This window comes from Panulirus ornatus, chromosome 44, assembly GCF_036320965.1.
Source record: "Panulirus ornatus isolate Po-2019 chromosome 44, ASM3632096v1, whole genome shotgun sequence".
NCBI lineage: Eukaryota > Metazoa > Arthropoda > Malacostraca > Decapoda > Palinuridae > Panulirus > Panulirus ornatus.
This window is the reverse complement of record NC_092267.1, coordinates 4,311,631-4,325,666: the sequence shown is the minus strand read 5'-3', so window position 1 is coordinate 4,325,666 and position 14,036 is coordinate 4,311,631. Positions and strand designations below refer to the sequence as shown.

Here is a 14,036-nt window from a genome sequence, read left to right as displayed (position 1 = left end):
ATGTTGACCCCGGTATACCAAATCGTTCCAATTCACTCTATTCCTTGCACGCCTTTCACCCTCCTGCACGTTCAGGCCCCGATCACTCAAAATCTTTTTCACTTCATCTTTCCACCTCCAATTTGGTCTCCCACTTCTCCTCGTTCCCTCCACCTCTGGCCCATATATCCTCTTGGTCAATCTTTCCTCACTCATTCTCTCCATGTGACCGAACCATTTCAACACACCACTTATGCTCTCTCAACCACACTCTTTTTATTACCACACATCTCTCTTACCCTATTATTACTTACTCGATCAAACCAACTCACACCACATATTGTCCTCAAACATCTCATTTCCAGCACATCCACCCTCCGCCTCACAACTCTATCCATAGCCCACGCCTCGCAACCATATAACATTGTTGGAACCACCATTCCTTCATACATACCCATTTTTGCTTTCTGAGATAATGTTCTCGACTTCCACACATTCTTCAACGGTTCCAGAACTTTCGCCCCCTCCCCCATCCTATGATTCACTTCCGCTTCCATCCACTGCCAAATCCACTCCCAGATATCTAAAACACTTCACTTCCTCCAGTTCTTCTCCATTCAAACTTACCTCTCAATTGACTTGTCCCTCAACCCTACTGTACCTAATAACCTTGCTCTTATTCACATTTACTCTCAGCTTTCTTCTTTCACACACTATCAAACAGTCACCAGCTTCTGCAGTTTCTCACATGAATCAGCCACCAGCGCTGTATCATCAGCGAACAACAACTGACTCACTTCCCAAGCTCTCTCATCCACAACAGACTGCATTCTTGCCCCTCTTTCCAAAACTCTTGCATTCACCTCCCTAACAACCCCATCCATAAACAAATTAAACAACCATGGAGACATCACACACCCCTGCCGCAAACCTGAGAACCAATCACTTTCCTCTCTTCCTACACACACACATGCCTTACATCCTCGATAAAAACTTTTCACTGCTTCTAACGACTTGCCTCCCACAACACATTCTTAATACCTTCCACAGAGCATCTCTATCAACTCTATCATATGCCTTCTCCAGATCCATAAATGCTACATACAAATCCATTTGCTTTTCTAAGTATTTCTCACATACATTCTTCAAAGCAAACACCTGATCCACATATCCTCTACCACTTCCGAAACCACACTGCTCTTCCCCAATCTGATGCTCTGTACATGCTTTCACCCTTTCAAGGTATATATACATATACATACACAGACATATATATAGCTGTCATGTGTAATGCACCGAAACCACAGCTCCCTTTCCACATTCAGGCCCAAAAAAACTTTCCATGGTTTACCCCGGATGCTTCACATGCCCTGGTTCAATCCATTGACAGCACTTCGACTCCGGTATACCACATCATTCCAGTTCACTCTATTCCTTGCACGCCTTTCACCCTCCTGTATGTTCAGGCCCTGATTGCTCAAAACGTTTTTCAGGCCCATGCCTCACAACCATTTAACATTGTTGGAACCACTATTTCTTCAAACATACCCATTTTTGCTCTCTAAGATAACATTCTCACCTTCCATACATTCTTCAACGCTCCCAGAACCTTTGCCCCCTACCCAACCCTGTGATACACTTCTGCTTCTGTGGTTCCATCCACTGCTAAAAGCACTCCCAGATATCTAAAACACTTCACTTACTCCATTCAAACTTATCTCTCAATTAACCTGTCCTTCAACCCTAATGAAACCTTGCTCTTATTCACATTTACTCTCACCTTTCTTCTTTCACACACTTTACCAAACCCAGTCACCAACCTTTCTCCAAAACTCTTGCATTCACCCCCCTAACAACCCCATTCGTAAACAAATTAAACAACCATGGAGACATCATGCACCTCTGCCGTAACCCGACATTCACTAGCAACCAATCACTTTTCTCTCTTCCTACTCCTACACATGCCTTACTTACTTGGCAATAACTTTTCACTGCTTCTTGCAACTTACCTCCTGCCATATACTCTTAATAACTTCACCAAAGCATCTCTGTCAACCCTATCATATGCCTTCTCCAGATCCATAAGTATTACATACAAATCCATCTGTTTTCTAAGTATTTCTTACATTTATTCTTCAAAGCAAACACCTGATCCACACATCCTCTACCACTTGAGACTACACTGTTCTTCCCCAATCTGATGCTCTGTACATGCCTTTACCCTCTCAATCAATACCCTCCCATATATTTTCCCAAGAATATTCAACAAACATATACCTCTGTAAACTGAACATTCACCTTTATCCCCTTTGCCTTTGTACAAAGGCACTATGCATGCATTCCATGAATCCTCAGGCACTTCACCATGAACCATACACACAATGAATATCCTTACCAACCAATCAACAACATAGTCACCCCCCCCCTTTTTTATAATAAATTCCCCTGCAATACCATCCAAACCCACCATCTTGCCTGCTTTCATCTTCCACAAAGCTTTCACTACCTCTTCTCTGTTTACCAAATCATTCTCCCTGACCCTCTCACTTCACACACCACCTCAACCAAAACACCCTATATCTGCCACTCTATCATCAAACACATTCAACAAACCTTCAAAATACTCACTCCATCTCCTCACTTCACCATTACTTGTTATTACCTCCCCAGTAGCCCCCTTCACCAACATTTCCATTTGTTCTCTTGTCTTATGCACTTTATTTACCTCCTTCTAAAACATCTTTTTATTCTCCCTAAAACTTAATGATACTCTCTCATCCCAACCAACTTTTGCCATCTTTTTCACCTCATGCACCTTTCTTTTGACCTCCTGCCACTTTCTTATATACATCTCCCAGTCATTTGCACCATTTCCCTGCAAAAATCGTCCAAACAACTCTCTCTTCACTTTCACTAACAATCTTACTTCTTCAACCGACCACTCACTACCCTTTCTAATCTGCCTACCTCCCACCCTTCTCATGCCACAAGCATCTTTTATGCAAGCCATCTATGCTCCCCTAAATACATCCCATTCCTCCCCCACTCCCCTTACGTCATCTCCTCTCACCTTTTGCCATTCTGCACTCAAGTCTCCTTTCCAAGCTCACTTACTCTCACCACCCTTTTCACCCCAACATCCTCTCTTCTTTTCTGAAAACCTCTACAGTCTTCACCTTTGGCTCTACAAGATAATGATCAGACATCCCTCCAGTTGCCTCTCTCTCAGCACATTAACATCCAAAAGTCTCTCTTTCATATGCCTATCAATTAACACATAATCCAATAATGCTCTCTGGCCATCTATCCTATTTACATACTTATGTATATCTCTCTTTCTAAACTAGGTATTCCCAATCACCCGTCCTTTTTCAGCACATAAACCTACAAGCGCTTCACCATTTCCATTTACAACACTGAACAACTTTCCCAATCTGAGCCTTTGAGGAGGATGAGCACTCCCTGCATGACTCCTGTTTTCCCTTTCAGAAAGTTAAAATACAAGGAGGGGAGGGTTTCCCTTCTTAACCACAGGGAAATGAAACACATGTTCCCTAGGGCAATCTCGTGTAATGATCACATCATCATGGGAGATATAGAAATATAATATTCAGTTGTTATACAACAGAAATGTTGCTAGGATGCCATTTGTTTTTATACTTGATCGCTGTTTCCTCCGTCAATGAGGTAGCACTAGGAAACAGACGACAAACGGCCCATTCACTCATATACATATACATACAGACATATACATATATACACATGTACATATTCATACTTGCTTGCCTTCATCCATTCCCAGCGCCATCCTGCCCCATTGAAAACAGCATGAAATACTGGGTATCTACATTATCATCCTACACTACAGTAAATAAAATTTTATTAAAATTTTATGGAAACCTCTTTAGTAAGTTTAAGACTAATTCATACACTAAAAATGAATTACATAGAGAAAATACTGTAACAGAAATATAGGCAGTACAGGAGTGCACGGTTTAAAATGGTTCTAGTTCAGGGAGGCGAGCAGTCATCTTATCGTTCAAAACATACATCTTACTCGATGAATGATATGGTAAATTGTAAATCCTTTATATCATACACTACAAATAAGTTACACATTAAGAAAATTCATGGAAATATGAGTAGGCAACTCAGGTAGGCCATGCGAGTAATTGTATTTCATTTAAAAAAATTCATCACTTTCTGTATATGACAATGCAAGTTATATCTTATATATATTTTTCTATATACTTCTCTTCAGTTGGTTCTTACCTAATGCATGAACTAATAATCGTCAACATAATTAGAAAGCATACAGGAAAAACTTTCCCTAGCCGATTGCAAATCCTGAATAAATGTAAATGTAACAAATATGCAGCGAAGTCTATCACCTTTATGTATTTACATCATTTTCATTGCCTGGATAACGTTTGAGTATTATTTGGTACACCATTTGATTTCTTTCTTTCTTTCAAACTATTCGCCATTTCCCGCATTAGCGAGGTAGCGTTAAGAACAGAGGACTGGGCCTTTGAGGGAATACCCTCACCTGGCCCAATTCTCTGTTCCTTCTTTTGGGGGGGGAAAAAAAAAAAAAAAAAAAAAAAAAAAAAAAAAAAAAAAAAAGGCCCAACCCACCCCCATACACATGTATATACATACGTCCACACACGCAAAATATACATACCTACACAGCTTTCCATGGTTTACCCCAGACGCTTCACATGCCCCGATTCAATCCACTGACAGCACGTCAACCCCGGTATACCACATTGCTCCAATTCACTCTATTCCTTGCCCTCCTTTCACCCTCCTGCATGTTCAGGCCCCGATCACACAAAATCTTTTTCACTCCATCTTTCCACCTCCAATTTGGTCTCCCTCTTCTCCTCGTTCCCTCCACCTCCGACACATATATCCTCTTGGTCAATCTTTCCTCACTCATTCTCTCCATGTGCCCAAACCATTTCAAAACACCCTCTTCTGCTCTCTCAACCACGCTCTTTTTATTTCCACACATCTCTCTTACCCTTACGTTACTTACTCGATCAAACCACCTCACACCACACACTGTCCTCAAACATCTCATTTCCAGCACATCCATCCTCCTGCGCACAACTCTATCCATAGCCCATGCCTCGCAACCATACAACATTGTTGGAACCACTATTCCTTCAAACATACTCATTTTTGCTTTCCGAGATAATGTTCTCGACTTCCACACATTCTTCAAGGCTCCCAAAATTTTCGCCCCCTCCCCCACCCTATGATCCACTTCCGCTTCCATGGTTCCATCCGCTGCCAGATCCACTCCCAGATATCTAAAACACTTCACTTCCTCCAGTTTTTCTCCATTCAAACTCACCTCCCAATTGACTTGACCCTCAACCCTACTGTACCTAATAACCTTGCTCTTATTCACATTTACTCTTAACTTTCTTCTTTCACACACTTTACCAAACTCAGTCACCAGCTTCTGCAGTTTCTCACATGAATCAGCCACCAGCGCTGTATCATCAGCGAACAACAACTGACTCACTTCCCAAGCTCTCATCCCCAACAGACTTCATACTTGCCCCTCTTTCCAAAACTCTTGCATTCACCTCCCTAACAACCCCATCCATAAACAAATTAAACAACCATGGAGACATCACACACCCCTGCCACAAACCTACATTCACTGAGAACCAATCACTTTCCTCTCTTCCTACACGTACACATGCCTTACATCCTCGATAAAAACTTTTCACTGCTTCTAACAACTTGCCTCCCACACCATATATATGAGTATATTTCTTTATTTCTTTCTCCCCACTGTTCCTAACCAATTCTCTCCATGGAAATAGATGACATCACATGGCACAATTTAATACTGCACAAACTTTTTTGGTACTTATCTCGTTCTATGTCCTGACCCTACTGTACTGTATGACAAGATGCCACACGTAACTATCAACCATAATTATCACCGGGAAACAATGCTAAAGTCAAGTTACCCATGTAACACCAGTGAAGGAATGGCTCAGGGGTGCAAATTCAGTACATACTATATTAACCAATGGCTATCTAATGGTAGCCTACGAGGTATAATTAGTGACAGTGATTTAACAGATTTGCAGTTAATACTCCGGAAAGTTTTGCATGGTATCAATCCATTGGTGGTGGAGGACAAGATGAAAGTAAATGAGTCAGCAAAAGTCAACAAACACACAAGCTGAATGTGTCCAGTGTATCAAATTTACATTTCTGTAAAGCAACAAATTATTAAGTTCCCATTTTCTTTTTTTTACTTCACTTGATATTTACTATGAACTGATAGGACTACTATAAAACATATTTCCTTTTTAACAAAATTCCATCCTGAGGATCTATCCAACTTTTCTTCGCTTTGTCCTTAAGGGTTAAAGGTCTTAGAGATAAAGGCTACATGTAATATCCTATTTGTATAGTATGGAGAGAAAGTTCTACACCATGGAACTCCTGAACATTCTATGCTATCAAGTTGCCTTTTAAATTTGTGTAAACTAATGTTGGGATTGTCTGAATGGTTCAAAAAAATTTGAAAAAGTTTGCAAATATCCTGTTGTCTACAGGATTTTTTTTCTTTTACCATAGCTTTATCCCTCAAAGGATGAATGAGAAAGCCGTTGGGTTTGTTAAGATTATATGTACACACAGCACCGAGTACAGAGAAACATCTTAGTATGAGTGAACGCACATCTGTTTTGCTCTGGAGAGGGTATGATTCAGAGTATTTTGATGTATTACATGAAAAAATAAGCTTTCAGTAGTCATAAATATCATACACACATCTACATATATATATATATTTATCTTATTTTATTTATTATTATCATATTTCTATATATATATATGTTCTATATATATATGTATATGCATGTGTATGTGGGTGGGTTGGGCCATTCTTTCATGTTTCCTTGCGCTACCTCGCCCCACAGAAAACAGCAATGCCACCCCCCTGCGTAAGCAAGGTAGCACCAGGAAAACAGACAAAAAAAGGGCACATTTGTCTATACTCAGCCCCCAGCTGTCATGTGTGATGCACAGAAACCATAGCTCCTTATCCACATCCAAGCCCCACAAAACTTTCCATGGTTTACCCCAGATGCTTCATATGCCCTGGTTCAATCCATTGATAGCACGTTGACCCTGGTATACCACATCGTTCCAATTCACTCTATTCCTTGCAAGCCTTTCACCCTCTTGTACGTTCAGACCCCGATCGCTCAAAATCTTTTTCACTCCATCCTTCCACCTCCGATTAGGTCTCCCACATCTTGTTCCCTCCACCTCTGACACATATATCCTCTTGGTCAACCTTTCCTCACTCATTTTCTCCATGTCACCAAACCATTTCAATTCAATACACCCTATTCTGCTCTCTCAACCACACATCTCCCTTACCCTTCCATTACTTACTCGATCAAACCACCTCACACCACATATTGTCCTCAAACATTTCATTTCTAACACATCCACCCTCGTCCGCACAACCCTATTTATAGCCCATGCCTCACAACCAAATAACATTGTTGGAACCACTATTCCTTCAAACATACCCATTTTGCTCTCCAAGATAATGTTCTCGCCTTCCACACATTCTTCAACGCTCCCAGAACCTTTGGCCTAACCCCCACCCTGTGACTCACTTCCGCTTCCATGGTTCCATCCGTTGCTAAATCTACTCCCATGTATCTAAAACACTTCACTTCCTCTAGTTTTTCTCCAGTCAAACTTACCTCCCAATTAACGTGTCCCTCAATCCTACTGAGCCTAATAATCTTGCTCTTATTCTCATTTACTCTCAGCTTTCTTCTTTCACATACTTTACCAAACTCAGTCACCAACTTCTGCAATATATGAGTGGATGGGCCATTGTACATCTGTTTCCTGGCACTACCCTGTTGATGCAGGAAACAGCAATCAAGAATGCAGTCTGCTGGGGATGAAAGGGCCTGGGAAGGCAGTTAGTTGTTGTTCACTATTGATACAGCATTGGTGGCTGATTCGAGTGAGAAACTGCCGAAGTTGGTGACTAAGTTTGGAAAAGTGTGTGAAAAGAGAACGTTGAGAGTAAATGTGAATAAAAGCATGGATATTAAGTTCAAGAGGGTTGAGGCACAAGTTAGTTGGGATGAGTTTGAAAGGAGAAAAACTGAAGGAAGTGAAGTGTTTTAGATATCTGGGAGTGGATTAGCAGCAAATAAAACCATGAAAGTGCAAGTGAGTCATAGGATGGGGGAGGGGGTGAAAATTCTGAGAGCAATGAAGAATGTGTGGAAAGAACGTTATCTGAAAGAGCAAAACTGGGTATGTTAAAAGGAATAGTAGTTCCAGCAATACTATACAGTTGCAAGGGATGGGCTATGGATAGGGTTGTACGGAGGAGAGTTGAAGTGCTGGAAGTGAAATGTTTGAGGACAATATGTGGTGTGAGGTGGTTTGATTGAATAAGTAACGAAAGGGTTAGAGAGATGTGTGGTAATAAAAAGTGTGGTTAAGAGAGCAGAAGAGGGTGTGTCAAAATGGTCTGGATATATGGAGAGAATGAGTGAGGAAAGATTGACAAAGAGGATATATGTGTCAGAGGTGGAGGGAACAAGAAGCAAAAGACCAAACTGGAGGTGGAAGGATGGAGTGAAACATATTTTGAGTGATGGGGCCTCAACATACAGGGGGGTGAGAGCTGTGCAAGGAATAGAGTGAATTGGAACAATGTGGTATACAGGGGTTGACGTGATGTCAACAGACTGAACCACGGCATGTGAAATATCTGGGGTAAACCATGGAAAGGTCCGTGGGGCCTGGACGTGGATAGGGAGTTGTGGTTTCAGTGCATTACACATGACAGGTAGAGTGAATGTGATTGAATGTGGCCTTTTTTGTCCATTTCCCTAATGCTACCTCCTTGACGCAGGGGGAGGTGATGCTGTTTCCTTTGAGGTAGGGTAGCACTGAGAATGGATGAAGGCATGCGAGTATGAATATCTACATGGATATATATGTATATGGCTGTGTATGTGTATGTTGATATGTAAATGTATGTATATGTATGTGTATGAGCGTGTTTGTATATGTGTGTATATGAGTGGATGGGTCTTTCCCCATGTTTCCAGGAGCTATCTCACTAACGCAGGAATCGGTGATCAAGTATAATAAATATTACAAAAAGAAAAAAAAATATAATGCTGTGGATAGGGGAGAAAGAATACTTCCCACGTATTTCCTATGTGTCATAGAAGGTGACTAAAAGGGGAGGGAGTGGGGGCTGTTTATCCTCCCATTCAGTTTTTACTTTGCCAAAGAAGGAACAGAGAAGGGGACAAGTGAGGATCATTTTCTCTATAGGTCAGTCCTCTGTTCTTGACACTACCTATCTAATGCGGGAAAAGGCGAATATATATGAAAAGAAGAAAAATATATATGTATATATATATATATATATAAATGTAAATTATAAACATAAAAACCTGGAACCAAATTTCATCACACAGTGTTTTCAAATAAATCAACACACAGAATGTGCAATAATAAAGACATTAAAGGAATGCTATTCTTTTCTGGAACTTAGACACACATAAAAGTCAAAAGGTACAGGGAAAAGAAAAGAGTCTTTAAAAGATTTGAGTACATGTGAAATGGAACCCATTTAGCTTCACCTAAAGGATTCATTCTTATAATGCTGCTACATAACAACACAGTAGCTTTGTTTGCTTTGTGGTGGTGTTGCATCTTCACTCATTTCCATCTCGGCAGAATCATCATCACTATCATCATCTGACTCAGATGTGTCAGAAGATTCAGGGGATGTTCCTGTTTCAGACTCTTCTTTAGTTACTTTTACAATGGGGTCTACTGTCAAGCAGTCCAATCTTGTTTCCTCTTCAATTGGTGTACTGCTTCGTGGAATGGCTGGAGAAAAATTTTGCTGGCAGAATGCATTTCCAGTGTTGCAGGATGATTCCACAGACCTGAAATATTTTTTTCATTACACCTATGTCATGAAAAAAAGAGCAAAATCATAAGAACACTGTTTTATATTTATAAATGCCAAATAAACTGGGATCAAAATGCTGTTTTTGTTGTGTCCATTGACAGCATGTCGACACCAGTATATCACATCATTCCAATTCACTCTATTCCTTGCACACTTCTCACCCTCCTGTATGTTCAGGCCCTAATCGCTCAAAATAATTTTCACTCCATCCTTCCACCTCCAATTTGGTCTTCCACTTCTACTTCTTCCCTCCACATCCAATACATATATTCTCCTTGTCAATCTTTCCTCACTTATTCTCTCCATATGTCCAAACCATTTCAGCATACCCTTTTCTGCTCTCTTAACCACACTCTTTTTATTTCTACACATCTCTCTTACTCTTTCATTACTTACACGATCAAACCACCTCACATCGCATACTGTCCTCAAACATTACATTTCCAATACATCCACACTCCTCTGTACAACCCTATCTATAGCCCATACCTCGTAACAATATAATATTGTTAAAACTACTATTCCTTCAAACATACCCATTTTTGCTCTCCAAGATAACGACCTCTCCTTCCACATATTCGTCATTGCTCCCAGAACCTTCGTCCTTTTCCCCTACCTGTGACTCACTTTCACTTCCATGGTTCCATTCACTGCTAAGTCCACTCCCATTTATCTAAAACTCTTCATTTCCTCCAATTTTTCTACATTCAAACTTACATCCCAATTAACTTGTCCTTCAACCTTACTGAACCTAATAACCTTGCTCTTATTTACATTTACTCTCAACTTTCTCCTTTCACACACTTTTCCAAACTCAGTCACCAAAGCTGTATTGTTGGCAAACAACTGACTCACTTCCCAGGCCCTTTCATCCCCAACATACTGCATACTTTCCCCTCTCTCCAGAACCCTTGCATTTACCTCCCTAACCACCCCATCCAAAAACAAATTAAACAATTATGGGGACATCACACACCCCTACTGCAGACCAACATTCACTGGGAAACAATCCCTCTCTTCTCTTCCTACTTGTAAACATGCCTTACATCCTCGATAAAGTTTTCACCGACTCTAGCAGCTTACCTACCATACCATATACTCTTAATACCTTCCACAAAGCATCTCTATCAACCCTGTCACATGCCTTCTCCAGATCCATAAATGCTACATACAAATCCATCTGTTTTTCTAAGTATTTCCAACATACATTCTTCTAAGCAAACACCTGATCCACGCATCCTCTACCACTTCTGAAACCACAATGCTCCTCAATCTGATGCTCCATACATGCCTTCACCTTCTCAATCAATACCCTCCCATATAATTTTCCAGGAATACTCAACAAACTTATGTGTCTGTAGTATGAACAGTCATCTTTATCCCCTTTGCCTTTGTACAATGGCACTATGCATGCATACCACCAATCCTCAGGCACTTCACCATGATCCATACATACACTGAATATCCTTATTAACCAATCAACAACACAGTCACCCCCTTTCTTAATAAATTCCACTGCAATACATTCAAACCCACAGCCCTGCTGGATTTCATCTTACTCAAAGCTTTCACTACCTCTTCTCCCTGACCCTCTCACTTCGCGTACCACCCCGACCAAAACACCCTTCATCTGCCACTCTATCATCAAACACATTCAACACACCTTCAAAATATCCACTCCATCTCCTTCTCACTTCATCACTACCTCTTATCACTTCCCCCTTGCCCCCTTCACTGATGTTCCCATTTGTTCTCATCTTACACATTATTTATGTCCTTCCACAACATCTTTTTATCCTCCCTGAAGATTAATAATACTCTCTTACCCCAACTCTCATTCGTCCTCTTTTTCAACCCTTAAACCTTCCTCTTGACTTCCTGCCACTTTCTTCATACATCTCCCAGTCATCTGCACTTCTTCCTTTTAAGTATCATCCAAATGCCTCCCTTTTCTCTTCACTAACAAATTTACTTCATCCCACCACTCACAACCCTTTCTAATCAGCCAACCTCCCACCTTTCTCATGCCACATGCATCTTTTGCATATGCCATCACTGCTTCCTTAAATACCTCCCATTTTTCACCCACTCCCCTCACATCATTAGCTCTCACCTTTTGCCATTCTACACTCAGTTTACCCTGGTACTTCCTCACACAAATGTCTTTTCCAAGCTATGATTATAAGGCTGCAAATATTCAGAGGCCTGTTAATAACAACAATCCACTTTCAGTTAACTAATGGCCAACTAAGTCCATATCCAGAACAGGACAACTTCATGTGGCCTGCTGGGCTGCCATATCAAGAAGCTTGAGTGGAAAATCTATACATTAGCTTATTGATCACTTGGTTCCCAGCGCCTGCAAAAGCCTCATCTTTCATAGATGGAATTTGGTACTGAGCATACAGGATGAAATTTGAGCAGACCTAACCAACTATGTCGACACTGCAGAGCCTTCCTCTTTATCATGAGTCAGTATTCTGATAACCCCCTTTCTCCCAGTACCCTGAAAATCATCACTTGAATGTTAACAGCCTTGCCCATAAGGATATAGCCCTCGAGCAGCATGCGGTCACACAGTGTGGGTGTTGTCTGCCTGCAGGAGACAAAACATTAGGAACCATTAAAGCACATGATACCAGGATATGCTGCACTTATGCAACCCAGCGTTGAGACCACAGATGGCATTAGGGACCCCTGCCTACCAGGGGATTGATAATCTATGCAGAAAATCCCTCCTGCAACCCTGGCACCCCAGCCTTACACTGGTGATGGGTGCGATGCTGTTGTGGTCAGGATAATGGACACCTGTGGCTGCTCTGTTGTTGCTGTTATCAATGCCTAATACAAGGACAACTCAACAGATCTACAGCACCTTCAGACCCATGTTGACAGCGATTTTGCCATCCTTACTAGAGATCTTAATGCCATCTACTGTACCTTGGGCAGAAATAGAACAGTCAGGCACAATTGCAACAGGCTCACCCTCTACAGTTGGCTTACTGATGCCAGCATTAGAGTAGTGAATACCAACATGAGCAAATATGCTCAATTATGTCATCCTGTTAAATGATGTCGGAATCCACTATGACACAGAGGTAGTTGAACTTAAATCTTATCATTATGCCAATGTATCAAATGTTGAGCTGCCGAGACTGCTTCCCAGGAGAATTCCCTCGAGAAAGAGGTTGTCTATTCCTTCCAAGCAAGAGATAAGACAATGGAGTCACTGCAGTTGTGGTATGATGAGCACTCTACCAGGATGTCCTCCCAGGGGGACCCTAATGTTGATCTCTTTGAGGAGGATTTAGTGCAGAGCACAGAAGGGATCATTATCAGTTTTGCCAGGAGTAGAGGTCAGCAGCTAGGCAGAAGAGCCCTCTTCTCTCACAGGTGGTACAATGGAGATGAAGTTAAGAAAATCAACAAGGCCTACAAAACAGTCAAGCAAGACTACTTGCTGAATCCAACACCAAACAACTATACCATCTTACAGCAAATGGCCAAACAAGCTAATAAGATCAAGAGGGCTGCAAAGCAAAGGCAGTGGAACAACTTCAGAAAATCAATGACCAGTCCCCTTGTCCTCAGTAGTCAACAAGGTCAATATCATCAGTGGCAAGAAGAAAAGAGAACTGAGACACCCAAATCCAACTGCCAAGGCAGAGGAGCTTTTCATCCAGTGGATATCAGCCTCTGACTATGATGGTCTTCCCTTCAAAGTTAGACAAGCCATAAAGAAGGATAGAGGATAAACAAAATCAACAGAGCCCTCAGGAGAGAGGACCTCAGAGGTGTGCCTTTTCACTGAATTTGAGCTGAGAGCTGAACTGATGCTGAGAAAGTCAATAAGTCCAGGAAAGGATGGAATAACCCTATGAAGTCATCAGCGCCCTTGCATCCCTGAGAGGGAATCCAATCCTCCGTCTGTATAATGCTATTTGGAGGGCAGGAACCTCCTTAAGCTTAAACCTGGAATATTCCGACATCATTCCCATACCCAAACCTGAGAAGCCAAGCAAGATGAGGCCAATATCTC

At 41.4% G+C, this 14,036-nt stretch overlaps 1 protein-coding gene across 3 annotated transcripts in view; it reads right to left on the bottom strand.

Moving 5' to 3' along the window:
- Positions 1-14,036, bottom strand: part of LOC139762680 (uncharacterized) — a 168,236-nt gene that overhangs the window by 48,693 nt on the left and 105,507 nt on the right. The window contains exon 8 of one of the 3 annotated variants that reach the window (XM_071687637.1): positions 9,021-9,971. The exons of 1 other annotated variant lie outside the window; for it this stretch is intronic. In XM_071687637.1, the coding sequence (XP_071543738.1) occupies positions 9,686-9,971 (286 nt within the window). In that variant the 3' untranslated portion in view covers positions 9,021-9,685. Of the gene's footprint in view, positions 1-9,020; positions 9,972-14,036 lie in introns of those variants that run through there. One more of the 3 variants, XM_071687636.1, reaches the window with a different exon arrangement.